This window comes from Falco biarmicus, chromosome 17 (assembly GCF_023638135.1).
Source record: "Falco biarmicus isolate bFalBia1 chromosome 17, bFalBia1.pri, whole genome shotgun sequence".
Taxonomy (NCBI): domain Eukaryota; kingdom Metazoa; phylum Chordata; class Aves; order Falconiformes; family Falconidae; genus Falco; species Falco biarmicus.
In genome coordinates, this window is record NC_079304.1 from 725808 (window position 1) to 743118 (window position 17311).

At 57.9% G+C, this 17311-nt stretch overlaps 2 protein-coding genes across 10 annotated transcripts in view; one reads left to right on the forward strand and one right to left on the reverse strand.

Moving 5' to 3' along the window:
* Window positions 1–141: 141 nt before the first annotated feature.
* On the reverse strand, window positions 142–6539 carry SLC25A39 (solute carrier family 25 member 39). Of its 2 annotated transcripts, XM_056362509.1 has the most exons (12): window positions 6389–6539; window positions 4241–4349; window positions 4105–4164; window positions 3403–3447; window positions 2570–2679; window positions 2384–2451; window positions 2128–2252; window positions 1783–1956; window positions 1530–1639; window positions 1285–1366; window positions 1112–1192; window positions 142–1027 (listed from the first exon to the last, which is right to left on the reverse strand). In XM_056362509.1, the coding sequence occupies exons 2-12, from the start codon at window positions 4335–4337 to the stop codon at window positions 909–911; spliced, it is 1071 nt and encodes a 356-aa protein (XP_056218484.1). In that variant the 5' UTR covers window positions 4338–4349; window positions 6389–6539; the 3' UTR covers window positions 142–908. The 2 variants fall into 2 exon arrangements, with proteins under 2 accessions (XP_056218484.1, XP_056218483.1); XM_056362508.1 differs by lacking the exon at window positions 3403–3447 and having other exon boundaries at window positions 6389–6514.
* A 7045-nt stretch (window positions 6540–13584) lies between these two features.
* Window positions 13585–17311, forward strand: part of MAPT (microtubule associated protein tau) — a 52944-nt gene continuing 49217 nt past the window's right edge. For 4 of the 8 annotated variants that reach the window (XM_056362699.1, XM_056362702.1, XM_056362704.1 and 1 more), the window contains exon 1: window positions 13586–13722. The gene's annotated coding sequence lies outside the window, so the exon portion shown is untranslated. Of the gene's footprint in view, window positions 13723–13823; window positions 14013–17311 lie in introns of those variants that run through there. The other 4 variants (XM_056362707.1, XM_056362706.1, XM_056362701.1 and 1 more) reach the window with 2 other exon arrangements.

A 17311-nucleotide genomic window follows, 5' to 3' on the forward strand; every position in this document is an offset into this window, starting at 1 on the left:
GGCTCCTTATCCCCAGCGAAAGCCCAGCAAGGATCTGGCGGGTGACAGTACTGTGCCCACACAGCAGGGACGCAGCTGTCGCCTCTGGGGATGCCTCCCATAGTCCCAGCACACAGGGCAAGGATTTCTTTTTCCACTCCCTAAGAGACAATATTTTCGTTTATTTAGGAAAATAAGAGAAATTCCCCACCCACCCACCCCCAGAGTGAGCTGGGGTAGCACCCACACTGGGCACAAACGCTGGGGCAGGCCCTTGTGGTGACAGAACCGGGCACCAGCAGGGGCTACCAGGGCACCTCAGCCCCCCCAGAGCAGCAGCAAGGTCTGTCCCCACATGGGGTCTGAGCCCCGGGGCTGGCAGGGGACTGTGACACCCCAAGTGGGAGGAGAGGTCCAGAGGCAGGGAAAGGGCCCTGACCTGTCCCTATGCCATGCAGAACTGGCAAGGGGATGCTGTGCGTGACTGATAGCGAGCAGGGGCAGGCCCGTGGCCAGCGCAGGGCTGGGGGCCAGGCAGGGACGCAGAGAAGCCACCGGGAGTTTGGTCATCACCAGAGCCCCAGCTCCCACCTCCTGCCCTGCCGCAGCTCCTGGGGCGCCCCATCTTTGCCAGAGTGTCCGTGAGTCCAGCAGCAGCATCTGTCCAGCTCAAGTGGTGAGTACAGGGGAGCCCACGTCCCCCCCAGTGTCACAGCAGCAGGCACAGATGTCCCCAGTGTGGCTGGGGATGGGGAGCTGGGCCAGGCCTGCCTCTGTGTGCAGGCAGCGGGGAGGCAGAGCGCAGCACAAAGGCACTTGGGCTTTGCACAGCCGAGCTGGTTTGCTGCTCCCAGGAGGCCTCACCGGGAGCAGGGGTGGCACTGTCCCCCTGGGGCACTGGCCACATCCAGCCCTGCCCTCGCCCTGGCTCACAACGTGCGCAGCCGCCGCTCCTGGTTCAGCTTCTGGAAGAAGGTCTTGCCAAATTCATAGGTGCTGATCATTATGGCGCAGGCGGGTGCCACCTTAATAACGCGGGGCAGGAAGCCTACAAGGACAACCCCATCAGCTCCCCAGTGACACCAGGGTACCAGTAAACCCCCATCCCAGGGCTGGGGGGACACATCCTTACCTGCAAACAGCCCCCGGGTGCCAGACTCTGCATGGATGCGCTGCATGAGCAGCCAGGTGGAGGAAGGCTTGGAGGCTGCAACTGCGGGGAGAGGGTGAGGGTCTGGGGATGCCCATGTCCCACTGAGGGGTCATAGCTCCCCCCAGGCATCTGCCCGGAGCCCAGCTTCTCACCTGGGTGCACCTCACTGTCTCCCAGCTCGATCTGCCGCTGGGTCTTCACCACGTCAAAGGGCAGCGTCAGCACCGCAGCCACCTGCGGGGCCAGCAGCCGGGCGCTGAGCGGGGACCTGGCTGGTCCTGCCCAGCGCCAGCTCTGCCATCACCTCCTGGTGCCATCCCAGCCCCATCCCTTGCTCCTCCCTGCTTACGCCCGAGGGAGCCCCAGCATGGTGCACACCCCAGGGCCCCGAACTCACCGTCCCGGATATGGCCCCGGATGCGAAGCTGATCATGAATGTGGCCTCATCCAGACAGGCCTGCCTGCAGAGCCACTCCTTCACCAGCTCGTAGTTAAACCAGTAGAGAGCTAGGAGGAAACAAGAAACACCAGCACTACAGTGAGGCACCCCGGACACACCAGCCTCTGCTCTCCCCAGCAGGGTGCCTTGGCCCGTGCTTGTCCCCCCCTCTCCCAGTGCCACCGCTCAGCCGGTCCCCCTGCAGCCATACCTGAGAAAGGGACATCACGCAGCACGGTGGGTCCCCAGCCCCTCCAGAGGGACAGCCAGCCATCCTGAGCCACGGCCGACTGGATGCAGACGCCAAGCTCCCGGTAGCTGAGCTGCCGCGACTGCATCTTGGTGCGGATGAGCTCCAAGGGGCTGATGACTGTCACAGCACCTACTGCAAGGGAGGGGACATTGGCACCAGCCCCAGCAGCCGTCCCGGAGGCCCAGAGCAGGTGCCAGGAGAGCCAGGCGCTGAATGTGGGCACCAACAGCTGAGAAACCAGCCACACTCTCCTGCAAGGAGATGGGTGGGCGGGGGGGACCCCTGGAGAGGAGGGGTACTCACGCCTGGCGAGGGCCCCGGCCAACAAGGGAATGTGATGCCCCCGGCTTCCCGTCTGAGCGTGCAGGTAGTCTCGGAGCTGGTCGTAGGTGGTGAAATAAATGACGGTGGCTGGCACAGCCATGACCCTGCCAAGAAGGAGGGGTGTGAGGGGCATGTGTGCCCTCCTGGGGGGCTGGCAGGAGGCTCGGGGCTCAGATGCCCATGTGCCCAGGCAGGTGTTCACACCCAGACCACCCCCGGCAGGGTCCATACTCACAGGGTGGGGGGCAAGCCGCTCCACAGAGACCTGATGCCCTCATAGCGTGTGATCTTCACGAAGGCATCCTGGGGAGAGCAGAGCACCACGGAAAGGTGTTAGAGGAGGGAGACGGGCAAACACCCCCACCCCCTCCCCGGGACAGGGAGGCCCCTGCCCACCCTGCCTTGTGCCCGCAGCTCCTACCAGCGTGCCAGTGAAGTGAGTGGGGGTCTTGTACCAGGCGGTGCAGCTGTTGCCATTCTGGCAAACATATAGATGGTCCATGAGCCCATTGCAGTAGAGAAAACACTTCCCTGGAGCAGGGGGCAACAGCATCACTGTGAGGCAGGAGACCCTTCCCCTCTGCCCTGTGCCCAGCCCAGGTGATCCCCAAAACCATCACTTCTTCCAGGAGACAGCCAAAGCCTAATGCTTCAGCCTGGAGGAGACCAGCCCCAAAGGCGGCCAGGAGAAGGATAACTCTTCAGCAAGGGTCTAACCATGGCCAGCCCCACAGGGCAGGGGGCATCCAGCCCCACCGCAGGGATGGGGGCACGGCAGGAGCCATTGTCAGTGGCAGGAGAGGTTTATGCCTCACCCTGCGTCAGCTCTGCTGCCCTGGCACGTTGGGGATGCCACCGCAGGGAGCCAGCACAGCCCCTCCACCGTGCTCTTGGGCCAGGCACAGGGATGCTGGGCAGGGAGCAAGCGGGGCAGCAGAGACCCAAGGGGACTTCGACATAGCAACAGAACAGAGTGACAGGACAGGGCAAGGACAGCAGGGCTGCAGCCAGCCGGGCCTGTTGCACAACAGACCCCCAGCAGACCCGCGGGCAAGGACCCAGCGGGGACATTGCACAGGCAGCCCCAAAGGGCCGCGGCTGGGGACAGTCGTGGCCCCCACACCAGAGAGGGATGTTCTCTCAGCCAGAGGACCCCAAGCTGCCACCAGTGGGGAAGCAAACCAGGGTCAAAGCGCTTGACCAAAGCAAAGCCACTGGCAGCAGGAGCTGCCCGGAGCCCCCGGGCGTACTCACATGTGGCCTGCTGAGTGCCCCAGGGCACAGACCGCACTGGCAACGCTGAAACACACAACAGGGACACACTGAGTGATGACACAGGGGATGTGCCACCTCCCCGAGCTGGGGCACAGCTCTGTGTGCCACAGCTCTGGGTCAGGCAGTGGGAGAGCTCCATGGGTGAGGGGGCCGGATGCCCCCACAGCCACTTCCCAAGCCGTCTGTATTGTCACTAAACCAGTCCCTTGGGACCAGCCCCAGCCCGCTCTGCTGACCCCACAGGGAGGGGGGCAGATGGGGGGCAGAGCCCATGGGGTCTCTCCTGCTCCATGGAAGCCGTGCGGAGCAGTGTAGAGACAGGCACAAAGGCAGCAGGTAAGAGAGCGAGCAGCTGGAGCAGGCTGAGCCCTTCCACCCCGCTCCCCGCCGGGCAGGGGGCTGGTGGGCACAGCACTGACCCCAACTGGCGTCGGCGCAGGGCGGCAAAGGGGGAAGGACAGAGCCAAGCATCAGCCCAGCTCCCCCAGCAGGGCCCCCCGAGCCCGACAGGACGAGGGGCCCATGGTAACCTGCCACCTCGTGATGGCCCCACGCTCAGAGGCTGAGAAATCCCCAACACCAGCTCTGCCAACCGAGACACCCACGTGGGCTGCTCGCCGGCTGACTGGGGCGGGGGGGGCGGCTGGCTGGAGACCCCCGCCATGCCCTGAGCAGGGTTACCTTTGGCGAAGGGGGTCCTCTGGGCCTGCAGCCGGATCTTCACCACATCCAGTGGCGTCACTGAAACGACACCATCCCTTTAGCCACGTTGCGCCGTGCCAGCCCCTGGCACCCACCCACTCCCCATGGTCCTCACCGAAGAGGGAGGTGAGGATGGCCCCTGTCCCCGAGGCCAGCATCTGCTGCAGCGGCGTGATGCCCCCACAGGGGCTCGGCGATGTCTTCTCGGCCATGGCACCGTCAGCCTGCAACACACGGCAAGGGGGATGCTCGAGGCTGGGGGTGCTCCCGGGGGGGGCCTGCCCAGGGATGAGCGATGGCTCCTCAGGAAGGCCCCCCCCAGCATCCCCAGTCCACTGGTGCAAGGACAGATGTCCCACCTCTGGCTGTGCTATCGGCATGGCACAGGGCAGGTGCGGCCCACCCACCCTGTAATCGTGCTCCCCCTGGGGGGGACAGGGACTGCTCCTGGGTCCGGTGCAGCCCTGATAACACCCTCCGCGGCCTCGCTACTGGCAGTGGGCCCAGCCTTGCTGGAGGGGTGGGGACGGTCCAGGCCAGCCTTCTGTGTCCTTAGGGAGGGAGGACCGTCCCCTCCCTGCAGTTGGAAAATTAAGGGACAGGAAGGAACAAAGTCCAAAGACCAGCCATGCTGCAACGGCCCTCCCAGCCCCAGCCGAGAAGGCAGTAGAGCCACGGAGGGACACCTGGGGGGGACACCCCTCCCCCCCTCACACAGGGGGGGGCCAGCTTGCAACAAGCACCGCAAAAATGATTCTTGCATCCAAAACCTGCTGTATGCCTCCCCCGCCTGCTGCTGCTGCCCCTCCCAAGGCTTGGCAAGGCTGTGGCGCCCGGGACCAGCATCCCTGCCCTCGGGAAGCGGCGCGCATCGCACCCTTCCTGCGGGAGGGGGACCAGGACGCAGAGAAGTGAGCCCAAGCGTGCGCTGCATGCTCAGGACCAGCTGCTCCCCCTCGCCGCAGCCTGGGGACAGTCCTCATGCTGGGATGGAGCCGTGGCTGGCAGGCTTCCAGCTTTGGGAACTTTTTTTTTTTTAAGCCAGGAAATGCAGCAAAAAAACCCCAACCACCTTTCATCATCTGACTCAGCAATTTGCAAGGTCAGAGCAGTCATCGGTCTCTCAGTTACAGGCTTTGGACTTGTTAGGTGCCCAAGGCTGCAAGCAGGGACGTGTCTATTCTGGAGCTGCACACGCCAGCCCCACTGGGAGAGCTGGGTGCTGCTGGTGGAGTGGGTGTGGGTCCCATGGGGTCCCACTGTGCCTGTCACGGGACAGCGGCCCTGGCATGCTCCCCGCGGACCACGCAGCTTTGGCAAAACTGTGCCACAGGCAGGGTGCTGGCCCCCAGCCCCAGCTCTGTCCCTCGGCTCCATCCCTTCGTGTCAAATCCGATGCGAGCAGGGGGAAACCTCCCGCTCACAGCGCTGCAAACACCTGAACAGCTTAAAACTCACTGCTCATACATGCCAGGGCACAGCGCTCTGCTGTCAGGGGAGCAGAGCACCCCCAGGGCACCTCAGCTGGGAGCTGCTGCCTTTTCCACCCGGGAAAAAATAAGCCCCCAATGCCCTGACGCGGACCCCAGCGCTGGGCCTGGGTGCAGCGCTGCCACGGTCAGCGCGGAGGGGACAGCAGAGCCGCGGCCAGGTGACAAAGGCAAGGACCAGGGAGGGGCCCCCAGCATATGGAGCCCCCCGCCAGGGCAGCGCGATGGGGGTCCTGCGGGCCGACCGCCGCAGCGCTTCCCGGCAGCTGGGCTGCGCCAGCCGGGGGCTGCAAAGCTGCCCCCCCGCCCCCAGCCGTTCCTGGAAGTCCCCCAACAGCACCAGCGGCCCGAGCAGGCGGGGACCGCTCCCAGCGCTGCTGGGGACAGCCCGGCCGCGGCCCCCCCGCGGACGGCCCGGGGGACAAACCGCCCCTTCCCCAGGCCGGGGGACGGGCGCACAGGCCCCCCAGCTGCCCCGGGCCCCCCCCGGGCGGGGGCAGCCCCCCTGCAGCGTGCACCCCGCGGGCTGCAGCCCCACGTCAAGGTTTACAGCCCCCCCCCAGGCGCTGCACTCCCTCCCCCGAGGCTTCGCTCTCTCCCCGCCCCCCCCCCGCGCCCTCCCAGCAAGGCCGGGAGCCCGGGTGGTCCCGCGGCCGCCGCCGCCCCCAGCACAGCCGCACGACCCCCGGTACCAGGGAGAAACTGAGGCAGTGGCCGCGCGTGCCGGGTCACGAGGGAAGGGTGAGGGGGGTCACCGAGGGGCCCCGCCCCACCTGCTCATTCCAGCCACGTGCAGCGTTTCCCTCCGCCGTCAGCGGGCGGGGGGCGGGCGGCGGTGCCTTTAAGGAGCCCCATGGGCGCCCCGCGCCCCACCGCCGCGCGCCGGCCCGCGCGCCACTTCCGCCCCGCGCCGGCCGGCCGCCCGCGCACGCGCCTTGCGCGCCCTTGCGCCCCCTGCCGGGCCGGGGGAGGAACTGCACGGGCACCCCGGGCTGGGGCGCGACTTGGCAGCTCACCCGCACCGCGCCGGCTGGGAGTTGCCTGGCACGCTCGCCGTGCTGGGGCGGTGGGGTTTGCACACTCGCCATGCCAGAGGCGGTGGGGTTTGCACACTCGCTGTGCTGGGGCAGTAGGGTGTGCACAGTCGCTGTGTGCCGGCGGCGGTGGGCTCTGCACGCTCACCGTGCCGGAGCCTGGGTGCCAGGGCTGGCTGTGGAGGCTTTGGGCTGTGCCTGGGCAGGGGCAGTGGCCGCGCAGCCCTCGCCCCGCCAGCCGGTGAGCAGAGGCACCTTCTGCAGGGTGAGGGTGCGGCAAGGCCGGTGCCCCACTGCCAGGCTGGTGCCCTGCTGCTGGCCCTCGCCGGCCCCAGGGAGCTCTAGCAGCGCTCTGGGGTGCTGCTGCAGGGGGAGGGGCACCCAGCGCCTGCTCCCACCCCGGGGCTCTAGGGGCAGGCAGGGGGCACCGGCTGCAGCCTTTGGCCCTGGGGCAGGCCGAGGGGAGGGTGGCACTGGGGCCTTGCAGCCCCCCAGGAGATGGGCTGTGGGGTGGTGCGTGCTGTGCAGGGAGCGCTAGGGCCTAAGAAAGGGAAATGGGGTACGCCAAGAGCTTTTTCGGCTCTTTTGCTCTGCGTTAGCTAGCTGGAAGATCCCTTTTACTTGAGGGCTACAGGCTGTCTTTCGCATTTCTAGCTCCTCTACTGGAGAGTGGCTTTATTCATGAAGAAGGTTCTGGGGTCCCATCTCTGGTCTCAGAAGTAAGGCACAGTTGAAATGCACTGTTACTCTTAGAGGTGCAACCCTCAAAACAGGCGGCCATGCTGGCTCGTGGCTCTATCAACACGCACAAATACCGGAGCTACCTCTGTTACTTCCACCTGGTCCTGGGAGAGCTGCGGCTCAACTTGGGGATGTGCCTGGTCTGGGAGGCTAAAATCCTCCCTCTGCTTACTGCAACTGCTCAGGGTGGCTCTTTGTACTGTATTGGGAGTGCCTGTGTGGAGTCACGAGCCCTTTTGTGCAAAGCAGTGAGCTCTCTGAGGTGGCCTTATTTCTGTTGGCATTTTAAGCTAGAGAAGATGCTTTAGGCGTGCTCATTCACGAGAGCAGCAGCGCAGTGCTGACGGGTGTCCTCACACCCGGCTGCTGAAGGTGCTGCCTTACGCTGCCCCATGAGCGGGTGACAGCAGGCAGCTCTCAAAGCCCCTCCAAAACCTGGAGGGACGCTCCCAGGGAGCACGGGCTGTGGCCTGGCCCCATACAGCCCCAGCAGGTGACAAGTGGTGGCTGGCCGTGGGTGCCTGGGGTTGAACTGGGACACCACCACAGCGGTGCTCCAGCTGGTGTACCTAACTGGTAACCTTCCTAGGAACTCTGTGTGCCTGTGGTAACTTCACTGCAAAACCCACCAGTGGTACTGCACTGGTGGTAATGTAGTCCTCTGCCTTCCTTTCGAGTAGGACTGCAGTCTTGTCCTGACTTAAAATCACGGACCACAGCCTGCGCTGGTGCCTACACCCCTCGGCTCCCCTGTGAGTGCCATCCTGTGGCAAGAACAGGGAAGACTTCAAGGTCAGGCAATCTGCAGATGGCCACCAGCATGCTCCGGGGTGAGCCGGAGCAGTTCAGGCCTTCAGTCTGCTGGCAGTGGCATTTGGTAAGCAGCCTGTTCCGCCCCAAAGCGACGTGCTCTGTCTCCGCAGAACTGGCAGAGCCGTGGTGGCTGCTCTCTTCCAGGAATAAAGTCCTTTCTGGCATCTCTGAAGTTTGTCAGCGAAGGGTGCAGCTAATGCCAGGAGCATTGATCAGGCTTCAGCCCTGCGAGCTGCTGCTGGCATCTGGGAAGAGGCTGCGAACACCCGGGGCTTGTGCTTGAGGGAGAGGAGCTGCTGGGGCTGTTGGCCTGGGTATGCAGACATAAAGGGATCCTGAATTCTCTGCAAGCACTTGATGCCCTTGTGTCATACCAGGTCCAAGTGAGTCTTGACTTTGTGTGATGTGAGGCCAGGAACCTAGTAATTCCCACAAGGTCACATAAGTGAATGCATCCTCTAACTCCCTAATGAGTCAGCCCTGCCTCTTACAGATCCACAGTGTTTAAATGATTGGGAAAGTCTCTTCCAGCAGGTAATTTAGAAATGGAATTATAATTAATTAAAAACCCATATCCTTAGGGGTATTGGGTTGTGTATCTTCTATTTGTAAGTGCTGGGCTCCGCATGCCTTCCACACTGCTCAACTGAAGAGGAAAAGGAATAATTTCTCTCCAGCTGGGGTGGGGCAAGAGGGATGTGTACAAGGTGGTGCACGTGCCTCAGTCTCGATTTGTCAGGTCTCTCCATTTGCCAAAGCGGTCAGAGGGAAAGTGGTGAATTTGTTTTGCCCGTGCCTGGTGCTGCTGCGAGGTGAGGACCTTGCCGGCTGGCTCTTTCTGCTGAGTCACAGCCTGCTCGCTGCCTGCGAAGTCCTAACACCGAGGGTGTTTCTGTCTCTGATTTACATCTTTATAGTCCTGCTGGCCTCGGCAGGGGTTATAGGGGTGTATTGTGCTCCAACTGTCTGTGGAAATGAAATGTAAGTTCACTGCAGTTGGAGAGAACTGTGTCCGAGTTGCAAATACGTGCATTTTGTTTCAACTTGTGAGGAACTGAGCCTGCTGAGCTGTAATCCCCTCTCAAACAGCAAAGTTACATGCAGAGTCAGAACTGCTGGGGAAGGTTTGTGTGAGCTGCCTTCTGGTCTGCTCAGCGCAGGCCTGGGTAATGCCCGCTGTCCTGCTGTTCCTGACAGCGTACGAGCATGGCTGGGAAAACCGCCTGTGTAACGCCCAGCTGCCCGCTGCCATCTCCATGGAGCGGCTTCAAAGCATGGCGAGCTTACGAAACCCAGCTGGCTCCCTGGTCCGATGCCATGTCCACATTAGCATGCCCTGGGAAGCAAGTCTGGCTGCCTGGGGCTTCCTTATTTAGGAAGGGGTCATATTGTGGTCTATCAGCATGCTATAGCATCTGGAATTGTTTCAGGAAGATCAATCCTGTCTCCTTGCTGGGAAAGATTTTGAAAATGATTAGCCCATTTCCTTTTTTTTATGTGAACTTTTAAGGGCCAGGTTGCAAAAGGGGTCTAAGTAGTACTGTAATGGAATTAAGCTAGTGCAGAATTTGAGTATTTACTTCAGCTAGGATCATTATGGTTTTGCAAAAACCATCCTTCATCTGAGTTAAGTGACCGAAATGAAGCAGCCTGTGGACAGACAAGGCCCTGGGGACATCAGACTTCAAAAGCACTATAACCCAGAATTCATAACACAGTTGTAGTTTTGCAGGTCGGTTCCCACTGCAGGTGAGACCTCAGAAATTGCATCCTACCTTCTGTAGCACCTACGAGGGAAAACCTTGATACAGTAGTGAAACAGGTTACAAAACTCACCTGTGAGGAAAATGAGCCTTGTCTTTGAAGAAACAGGTATGGAAGATACAGGCTTAATAATTTCTTCTGTAAAGGTTTCCTTTATAATTTGATGTTAAAAATAGTGTCTTTTTTTCCACCTGGCAGCAGTGTGGGCCAAAAGGAGTGGAGGGGAACAGCAAGCCTGGACCGAGTTAGAATGGTAGGATAAATTCAGATTCTTTCTCCTACAAACAAAACTACCCTATGAACATGAAGCAGCCAGAAGAGCTCTGTGCAGTAATTAAAGTCTGCATCAGCTGTCACCCTGCTGTGTGTACAGGTAAGAAATCTGCCTACAGAGTGTTTCTCCGCAGTTCTTAGCCAGCGCACGATCTGTCGATGACTGTGAGCTCATTCCACTTGGGGCTTGAAGCACTCAGCTGCACTTCGGGACTCGGGCTGTTCCAGCAGTTCCCGTAACATCTCTGTATTGCTGCAGCAGCAGCATCCTGCATCCAACCAGTGCAAAAGAGCGTGCCTGCCGGTTCAGGCAGCAGGGGTGAAGGGCTGTTGTACCTGAGATGTAGTACAAAATGAGTGTGTTGCTGCGCAGTAGGGCTTTGCATCAAAGGGATGGAGGATCTGCAGCAAGCTAGAGGTGTGTGTTAAGACATAGGGAGCGAGGGCACCTGAACAAGGGAATCTTCTCCTAGTTGCTACCTCTCTGATGTGGACATTCATCCTGTGTTTTTGGCCCTGCAGGGTGTTGGTGAGGAGGAGAAGCTTTATGTAGATTTGACTGTCTTTGCAGAAGTCTTGTTTACTAGGAATATCCATGTGCTTCTATTTCTCTGAACACAGATGGAATTCAACAGCAAGATACTAGATACTGAGCCTATTTGCTCATTGTGCCTTTTCTAGATAGGACTGCTTATGACACTCAACAGTTTTTCAAGTACTGCGCCACCAGGTTTCTGTGGCTGTGCTTTGGGCCAGGATGGTGCTCGCTTGTGTGACTGCAGTCCTGGAGAGCTGACTACGGGGAACCGTTGCTGTTTTTCTTGAGGCTGGCAGTACTGTGGTCCATCAGCTGACAGATTTAATTCTTGACTTGCCTTTGCCAACAGAACTTCTAAATGTCCAGAATGTGGTAAGAATGGCTGTGCCTGAACATCAGCTGGGACTGGCTAATGATGCTTCCCAGCCCATGGTTGCTTGGATCCAGAAGGGACTTGGTGCCTGGTGAGCTGAGAACTCTGGCAGGCAAAGCTGAGCTTTGAGATTATTTCAGAAAGCCAGGTATCATTGTGCTGATTACTTTGTGTTAAGAAATGAGGGCAGAGAGTCCTTTTAGTTTTGTCTTTAGATGATGAAATAGTCCTGTTTAAGGATGCTCAGCTCATTCGCAGTCAGTCTTGTGTTCCCGGTACATCAGTACTGCCTGTAGGAAGAGCTGCTGTTCCAGAATTGGACTCTAGCTGCTTGCACTTAAGTTCAAATTCATCTTGTTCTGTGGTGTCTCACATGGACAGATCCACTTGTAGCACTGTAGTATTTATTTTACAATTCCCAAAGCAATGGTATCTTCTTGAGAGAAGTTGTGTCTATCCTGGGAAAATTCTCCAGCTAATTTATCGTGGCTACTTTTTAGCCAGTTTAAAAATGGGCAGAAAAGAGCCATTTCCCTGGTTTTAGATTCCTCACCTGTTTCTACTGACCTGAAGAAAATCCCTATCTCATAGTGTTGTCTGTTCATAAATCCAGATTATATTTTTCCCCCACTCATATGACTGTACTTTGTACTTCCACGGTTATTGATACTGTAGTAAGAGAAGGGCTTTGTCTCTCCATAGACCTTTCCCAACCCAGTCTGCCTTTAAAAACCTCTGGTGCTGCAGGTTCTGTATCTGTTTCTTTTTCTGCTATTGATTTTCTTTTCACAGTCTCTGTCAGAAACCTTTTCTTAAGACTGGACACTTGCCCTCGATTTGCACCTGAATGTTTCTCAGGAAAAAGCTGAAACTTGGGGCCTGACAGAAGATCCTTCCTGCAGTTTCTCCACTAAATCCAATTAGCAGGGCTTGTAAACCTGTAACACAAGGCAGTAATTCCACTGAGGGATCTCTGCTGTGTCCATAATGCTCCTGGGCATCTCATTGCTTTTCCAGATGAAGCAAGCAAGGTGGAAAGGGATCTTTTGCGAGTATTGCTTGTTTCTTCAGCCTCTCCCTCTACCTTCCAGCGCTTCAGGCTGGGTTGCGGGCCCTGTGTTGGGTGGTGAGGGCACCCTGGTGCCTCAGGGTGATAACACATCACCCGTTGATGTGCGGAATTAAACTCTATAACTCACGGTAAGTTATAAAGCAAGTATGTTTATTGCGGCGCCGGGTGCAAGGGGGATCGCCTCTCCTAACTTGCACACTTGGCTGTACTCACAATACATATTTATACAGTGAAATTGCTTAGTTCTGCCCAAAGTCTACACCTACTAACTAGTTATTGGTTAGTTGCTTTCTTGCTTCAATTTAAAGGTATAGTTCATTTTAAATGTACCGTGCATGCTCCCTGAGCAAGGGATCTACCCTCTTTGGGGGGGCCATTTGAGTAGGAGGTCGGGATCCATTATTTTATCCTAGTGTCCTTGAGTCTTATCACTTAAGTAGTTTTTCTTTTAGCAATTAGCACATCCCTGTAAGGCGGCTACTGATTTACATTCTTGTGGAGCTCACCTACATCTGTACTAACTGTTCCTTTCGAAGTGCTGAGCAGGCCAAGCTCCAGACCTTCTCTCGCAGACGGTGAGGCTCCTGCCTGCCTGTTGATGGTTCCTGTTATCTATGCAACTCCTGCCTACAGAGTTTTAGGTTTTTCACTGTATTTTCTCGCATCACCGTTGGCTCCTTGGCATAGGTGTCTACTCAGACGCTAAGGACAGCTGCCCACCACTGTCCCTCCATGGCATTCTGGGGCTTGTTGGTCGTGCAGACAGCAGCCCAGAGCCGCCTGCCCTGTGCACAAGACTGCTGTCTCTGTAGTGCGGTGCTTGCCATGGACAAGGTTGTGCCAGGATGGCTGCACACTGTAGCTGCTGCCGGGGGCTGGCGAGGAAGGGACGGGCGCTGCCAGCAGCTCGCTGCCCTCAGCGCGTTCATCTCCCGGGATATGGCGGGCAGCGGCCCGCAGCAGCGCCGCGCCTCAGCCGGTGGCTCCGTCCCCCGCCGCAGGTGGCTGCGTGGGACGCGTGGCCAAGCGGGAGCCAGGGCGGCGCGTCCCCTCGCCGCGGGGCTGTGACAGGCCTGGGTGGGGGGGGCGGAAGCTTGGGGGGCTGGGGGGGGGTGGGGGCGCGGGACCCCCGGGAGAGCCCCACACCCACCTCCCCTCAGCGCCCCCTGCGAAATGGCGTCGGGCTGGGGCGGCCAGCGCGCGAGCGCCCCCTGCTGGGCGGGGCCACGCGCGCCCGCGTGCCGCAGACAAAAGACCGCGGCGGCCCCTCCCGCCCCGCCCCGCCCGCCGCGCATGCGCCACCCGCCGCCGGGGGGGCCCTCCGGGATGGGGGGCAGGGAGCAGTGCGGCGCATGCGCCCTGCCGCTGCGCGCCCCCCGCCGGCTCGGCGAAGGTTCCGGAGCTCGCGCGCGCCCCCCGGCCCGCCCCGCCCCCGCCCCGCCCGCGCCGCCGCTGTCACTCGCCGCCCGGCTCCGGTGCGGACTCCCCTGCAGCGGCAGGTAGGGCCCCGGCGGGAGGCGGGATGGGGTGCTACACGGCCGGGCCCCCTCTCCCCGGTCTCCGGGCGCTGCGTTTCGCTGTCCCCACGCTGAAAGCCTGAAACGGGTGGAGCAGAAAAAAAAAAAGCGCCCCACCAAAACGCCTAAAACCAGCCATTTCAGCCCAAAAAATCGCTGCGGAGGGGCGCGTCACCCCCGGTTGCCGGTGTGCCCGGGGGCCGCCTCGGCAGCCCGCTCGCTGCAGCAGTGCGAGGGGCGTCCCCTGCGGCAGCGCTGCCGCCCGGCTGCAGGTGCGGGGAGGGAGGGTGGGGGGTGGATTTTTTTTTTTTTTTTTCCCTTTCCCCTTTTCAACGTTTTTTTAACCCCGTTCCCTGCGGCAGGTGGGGCCGGGGGCTGTGCCGGCGGGGCTGCGGCAGGAGGGGTGGGCAGCGCCTTCCCACCCCGGCGCGGTGCCATCTTCTGCAGCCGTCCGTGGGGAGGGGGGAAGGCGGGGGGCAGCTGTAATTAAAACAGGTAAATTAATCAATAATAGAAAACCATGAGGAAAAAGGAGGTTCAAAAAACCGGAGCTGTCACGCCCAGCCCGAAATGTTGGGGTGGCAAGCGTTATTGAGGTCACGGTGCCCCGGAGTTGCCGTGCTTTGTGCATCCCCCAGGTGCCCCAGCCGAGAGGTTCCAATATTTAACGTTAACGGCGCGGCGGCCCCAGGTGGGTTCCCGTGCTGTCCGACCCCGCGTGTCTGCCAGCCGGGCTGGGGATGCTGGTGCCCAGCCCGGTGGGCTTGGGGCTGGGGTGGTGCTTCTTGGCGTAACTGGTGGTGTCAGCTCTCCTGGATGTGCCTCGCACCTCACAGGCATCCCTGCATCCTGCCGAAATGGTCCTCTTGTCCCTTTCATTAGCTTCTTTCTGTGCTGCTTGTTCTTCCTTGTCCTAAAATCGCACCAGGCGGGGCGGAGGTCTGGCCCCCTTCCTGGGCTTTCCCTTTTTTCCTGTAGTTGCTGAGTATTTCTTTGTTTTAAGCCTAGCTAAACAGGTGCAAAATGGGAAGTTTTTCTGCCAGGTGTTTCCAGGCGGGCTGCATGGCACACCTGCCCTCCTGGCTTGGAGCAATTAAACCCATCAGGAGTAGAAACCACTTACTTCAGGTAAGGGATGGAGATTTCTGCCTGCATCCCTGTCTGCCATGTTAGCACAAGGGAGGATTTGGCTAGGGAGGATAATTTTCTTTTTTTTTTTTTTTTAACACCTAGAAATGCAGTCCTGTTGTTTGTTCACAGAGGGTAGCTGCCATCGCGTTAAAGGGAGTTTCTCCTTCCATTTGCTGGTGGTACCACCACGCGAGGTGCAGCTCCATTTGCAGCAAGAGGCTGGTCTTGCTTAGAAACGGGCTTGCTGGAACAAGCAGCTGAGATGAGCTAAGCTGTCACTTCAGCAATTTGTATGCAGTATATTCCTGAGCTGTCCTGCGTTTATCTGCGTGGATCTGGGCAGATGTCTAATGTGTGTCTGAATGAGTGGAACAAAATTCACTACTGAGAATCATTAATTTGTTATGTCGAGCAATGGCTGCCCTCTTGCATCTGATGAAGGGTTTTTGCATTTGCTGCCAATACCTCACGTTTGGAGTGTTTAATGGTTTTCCTTGTGCAGTTCAATTTTTTTGCGTTTTTCTCTCAAGGTAGTCAATCAAAACAGATCTCAGTTGAGTGTTTACTGGCTGCTCTTGAGAGAAGGAAAATCAAAATCTCATTCTCTCTAGAAATGATAAATAGGCTAACCCAGTTACACTTTGTTCCCTCTTGATATGCAAAATGATTGTTTTTTACCCCAAGATGTGCAACTTAAGGAGAAAAGCAAGGTGCTGGCTGACTTGCCTGTAGTGCATAGGGGTTATCCAGGTGGATAATTCACACCTGTAAAAGTGTTGCATTTTCTTGCTCTAGATAGAGTAATGGTGTTTGAAGGGAGGTGTATGGCTGTGGCATACATCCCCGTGCCATCCCCCAACGTTAGCAGAGGTACCTCATGCTGTTGAATGCCCTTGGAAATGAAGGCTTGCCTTCAGGGCTTTGGAATTAAGATGCAGGTGGGGTTTGTTTTTTGAGACCCAGCTCTTGTGTTCTGGGAAAGTGAGATGCCTGTCCCAGAGGTTGGTTGCTTGGGTCTCCATCCTCCATAAGGCTTGATTGCAGTACGAGAGGATCTTAGGACAGCTGAGTCTTGAACACACAGAACTTAAAATGAAACACTTGGGCGAGGTCTGTTTGGTGTAAAAGGTTTTTAGGTCATTAGTGTGTGCATGGAGATGTACTGTGGGTATGTCTTTATCTTGCATGGCAAGATGGCCAGAAGCTGACCCTTGAGAAACTTGAGGTAGCTCTGCCTGTTTTAATGAGTGAAAGTGTGTAGCATGGTTGTTGTTATTTGAAGCCTTTAAATGAAGACTCTTGTTTCTCTCTAAAAGAGGACCCATTTGTTCAGCCCTGCTCTGGAACAGCTTGCTGCTGACCTGCAGCTTTCAGGTGAACTTGTTACAAAGGTCCCACCTGACATGAACATGAGACACATCAACATATTGTGGGTCTCTGCCAAGGCTATTAGCTGCTCTGGAAGGGGCAGGTGGCATCACTGATAAGATACGGACATTTACCCTTCATCAGTTGGGATTAGCTGAGATGAGGACAGAAGTGACAGGACCTCTGTGTGAACCTGTGGGGAGCTCCCGTGGAAGGGAAATGGGTCCAGTCCCTGCAGGTGACAAGTGCAATAGTATGGGTTTTGTGGCCCTCCCTTATTACATGCCCTTTTCAAGTACTATGTTAAGTATTTACAGGTCAGGCTTCTAATTAGTCTTCCTCACCCTGCATCAGTTCCTCTGTATTGCCTTGCTGTCCTCTGCTTCTAGCCTCTTTCTAACCGAGGCATTTAGTTCAAACTGTCCCATTGCCTCTATGCTTGATAAACTGCAGTTTCAGCTGGACCAAGTAAACATATTTATCTGTCCTGAACAAGGAGTGCTGCAGCTTTCTCTTTTCCTTCCTGAGAGCCATGGGGAAGTCTGCTCCCCTGGCCAGGAGAGCAGTCCTCGCAGGATAAAAGTGAGGGAAATGTGGCACTGTAAACTGCTCTTTCCATGTTGAGGCTGAGCCCAATGTAGCTAGTCAGGGATACTTGCAGCATGCCAGTAAGGTAGGTGTCTTATTCTTCTGCCTTTCATGTTCCTCTGCTTCATTTTGGAAAAATTCTGTTCTTCATTGCATGCTTGTGGATCTGTGTTGCATCATTGTCTTTTTTTTTTTTTTCCCCAGGGTTTTGCCAGTCATGGGATTTGGAAGTGGTTGTATTTGCTGGGGCTTAGCTGAGCGGTTCTTAATGTGTAGTAGCAGGGAGTAATGCAAATTGCTCCTTGATGATGTTTATATCCTCATTTGGAAGTTGGGCTTTGCAGCATCATGTGGCCGTTAGAAACGGCTGGGGAGAGCCACGTTGAAAATGCTTTTGAGATGGTGTCTCTGCTGTTCCTTCTGAAAGCCAGTGTTCATCAGCATAGGAGAACAAATTGTCCAGACACAAATTGTCCAGCAGCAC

What these genes read in the sequence shown, in the direction of transcription:
- SLC25A39 (XM_056362509.1), bottom strand. Translation starts at nt 4,337, where the DNA reads ATGGCCGAGAAGACATCGCCGAGCCCCTGTGGGGGCATCACGCCGCTG. An exon ending in CTCACTTCACTGGCACGCTG is followed by an intron (nt 2,452 to 2,569) that starts GTAGGAGCTGCG and finishes TGCTCTCCCCAG; the next exon opens with GATGCCTTCGTGAAGATCAC. An exon ending in GCGTGATGTCCCTTTCTCAG is followed by an intron (nt 1,640 to 1,782) that starts GTATGGCTGCAG and finishes GTTTCCTCCTAG; the next exon opens with CTCTCTACTGGTTTAACTAC.